The 3,075-nt window shown below is 54.3% G+C and overlaps 1 protein-coding gene across 1 annotated transcript; it reads left to right on the top strand.

Annotated features, from left to right (window-relative positions):
• The first annotated feature begins 1,402 nt into the window (after positions 1-1,402).
• Positions 1,403-2,794, top strand: ABHD16B (abhydrolase domain containing 16B). The gene has a single exon (XM_084848429.1). The coding sequence runs from the start codon at positions 1,403-1,405 to the stop codon at positions 2,792-2,794; it is 1,392 nt and encodes a 463-aa protein (XP_084704555.1).
• The last annotated feature ends 281 nt before the right edge of the window (positions 2,795-3,075 follow it).

The raw sequence follows: 3,075 nt of genomic DNA, 5'->3' as shown, positions 1-3,075 counted from the left end.
CTTGCTGAGGGCCCACCCCCCAGCAGGGGCCCACTGGCAAGAGCCCCCTGCTCCTTCTCTTCATCGCAACCTGTGTGCTCACCTGCCTCTTGCTCTGGCGATGGTGGAGAAGAGGGGCAGCAGATGCCACAGCCTCCTTGCTCCCTGTCTCTCTGCCCATCAAGCAAGCAAGTAGCAGCAATGATGAGAAAGAGGAAGAGCAAGAACAGGTGGTGAAATGGTGGTGAGAAAGCAGATGCACTGAGGGAGGGAGGGAGGCAGGGAGGGTGTCTTGCCCAAGGGCCCTCAAAAGCCCAGAGTGGCACTGGGAGCAGCTGTGTTTGCAGAAGCTGGTTTGAATGCCTCCCGACAATTCCTTGTAGGCCAGGACCTCCCAGGCCTGGACCGTCTCAGGCGGCTGAAGCTGTGCTACAAAAAAACAAACAGCGGCCGGCTTTGCAAGAGCTCCTTCAGTTTGATCAGTTGCCTCTCCTTGTTTCTTTCTGTAAAGTTCACTTGTGCCTTGGAAGATGGTCCAGGTAGTCTTTGCTCTGATCCCATGTGGAGTTAGCAGAGAGCCTGGACAAATGTTGGGCTGAAAGTGAAAGCTAGCTTTATTGTCCCCCTCTCCATGCCCAGCACCATCTAGTGGCTCTGGTGTTGAAACAGCTAATATCACAGTGGTGGTGGTAGTGGGGACGCTGAGATCACTCCAAGGCCAAGGGAGGGAATAAACATAGCAAGTCCCCTTTTTAAGGTACATCTTGAAGGTATATCTCATGTGAAACATACCTTCGAACACTGCTAGTGCAGGTGTGGTGAAACTCTGGCCCCTGGGCCAGATGCGGCCCACGAGGCCTCCCCATCTGTCCCCCCAGCTTTTCCACCCGGGCTCCATTCACTGGGAGGTGCAGGGATGTGTGTGAATGGGATGGCCTGCCCACATTTGGCTTTGGCCTTGGCCACTGCCAGCGTCAGGCCCACCCACCGCTGCTGTGTAGCCCCTAGCCACTTTCTCCAGGGGAATATGGCCTCTATTAAAAAAAAAAAAAGATTCCCCCACCCCTCTTCTCATGGTTGCCCTCATAGCTGCATGCTGACTCACTGGTGCGGTTGCCCTGTGTGCCAAAGCCTCTGATGAGCTGCTCACAAAGGAGGCTGACCTCACTCATTGTTACATATCCCTGAGTACTAGGGGGATCCTGAGGACACCGATGGGCATGCATGTATCAGCTCACCATGGCCAAAGAAGCATACTCCAACACATTCCAAAGCCAGCATCATGCATCTATGAAGTAAATGGTACTGCTGAAAAAGTCCTTCTCTGGAGACATCAGAAATATCTGCTGTGGGGCTACTTTCCTTGTTCCCACCTCTTTTTATTGAATTTATGCATCTCAGAGGATAAGCGCCATCTCTCTCCATGTGTGTCTTGTGTTTCCCAAAGGCTCTTGCCCACATATTTAAAACCTATTTCACGGCCAGTTACTACTTTGAGTTCGGCAACTGGCCCGTGGACTTCCGATGGGACGAGGCTGGTGGCAATGGCAACCCCACTGGCCACGGTGCCTGCAGCAGCGGCAGAGGCTGTGGCTGCCAGATCCTCGTTAAAGCCGCGCCGGGACCGTGTCCGCTGGCCTCGGCGTTGGCTGTGGGGCCCGGAGGAGACAGGGGCTCCATCTGGAGCATCCTCAGCAGCTTTAAGCAGATGCCCAGCCGGCTGGCCAGCTATGTGATGGCTCATTCTTTAGGTCGCTGGCTGCTCTACCCGGGCTCTGTTTTCCTCCTGAACCAAGCCCTGTTACCGGTCCTGGCCAAGGGTCAGGCTTGCCTCTTGGGGGAATATAATGGGAAGCGTGCCAAGCTGGTAGCTCGGGATGGAAATAAGATCGATACCATGTTTGTGGACAGGAGAAACAAGAGAACAGGGCAAGCGGAACAACGTGGGACCCAGCTGGTGGTTTGCTGCGAAGGGAACGTTAGCTTTTACCAATGGGGCTGCCTTTTCACGCCCTTGAGGACTGGATATTCCGTGTTGGGGTGGAACCACCCCGGTTTTGCCGGAAGTACAGGCAAGCCCTATCCACAGAACGATGCCAACGCAGTGGATGTGGTGATCCGGTATGCAATGCACCGCCTGGGCTTTAGGATACAGGACATTGTAATGTACGGATGGTCGCTAGGAGGCTATTCAGCCACCTGGGTCGCCATGACCTACCCACTGTTGGGTGCTTTGGTCCTGGATGCCACGTTTGATGACCTGCTCCCCTTGGCCCTGAATGTTATGCCCAAGAGCTGGAAGAAATTGGTGGTGCGGACGGTGAAGGAGCACTTCAACCTCAACGTGGGTGAACAGCTGTGCAAGTACACAGGGCCTGTGTTGCTCATCCGGAGAACCAAGGACGAGGTCATCACCACCTGCCCATTTGGTCTCGAGGACCAGATAGCCAGTCTCAGATGCAACAGGGCCAACGCACTCCTGGTGCAGCTGCTGGCGCACCGCTACCCGGATGTCATGTCCCAGGAAGGGCTGGGGGCCGTCCACGACTGGCTCAGAGCTGCCAACCCCAAGCAGGAAGAGGCCATCTGCCGACGCTACAAAATAAATGATGGCTGGTGCGTCAAGGAACTACGGGACTACAAATCCAGCCTTGGGCATGGGACCCATTTCCCATGGAGGGTTGGGAAGGACAATACTTGCAGAGAAAAGCAGCAGATGGCCGTGTTTTTAGCCAAGAAGCACATGAGGAATGTGGAGGCCACACACTGGTCTCTCCTTAAGCCCGATGATTTCCAGATGCCCTGGAAATTATAGCTGGGACCGAGGAGGTGGAAATCAGAAGAAGGGGAGAGAAAGACACGGAAAAAAGAGAGGGGCTTGGAATACCTAATCATGTGCCCAGATTGTCTTCTTCCAGTACTGATATACTCCAGTCTTCCCTAACCGGGTATCTGACAGATATGTTGGACTACAACCCTCCTCCTCATCCTCAACCACCGTGACTGTTGGCCATGTTGGTTGGGGATGATGGAGAGTTCCAGATTAGGGAAGGCTAGCATACTCTGATTCCTTTGAACTGGGGATGACTGGTGAGG

The sequence above is a fragment of the Heloderma suspectum genome, chromosome 4 (assembly GCF_057233095.1).
Source record: "Heloderma suspectum isolate Gila_16-S chromosome 4, 16-S_ref, whole genome shotgun sequence".
Classification (NCBI taxonomy): domain Eukaryota; kingdom Metazoa; phylum Chordata; class Lepidosauria; order Squamata; family Helodermatidae; genus Heloderma; species Heloderma suspectum.
The sequence above is the reverse complement of the archived record's forward strand: the minus strand, read 5'-3'. Positions and strand labels throughout refer to the sequence as shown.

Excerpts from the sequence above, each read along its gene's own strand:
- ABHD16B (XM_084848429.1), top strand. The coding sequence starts at position 1,403 with ATGTGTGTCTTGTGTTTCCCAAAGGCTCTTGCCCACATATTTAAAACC.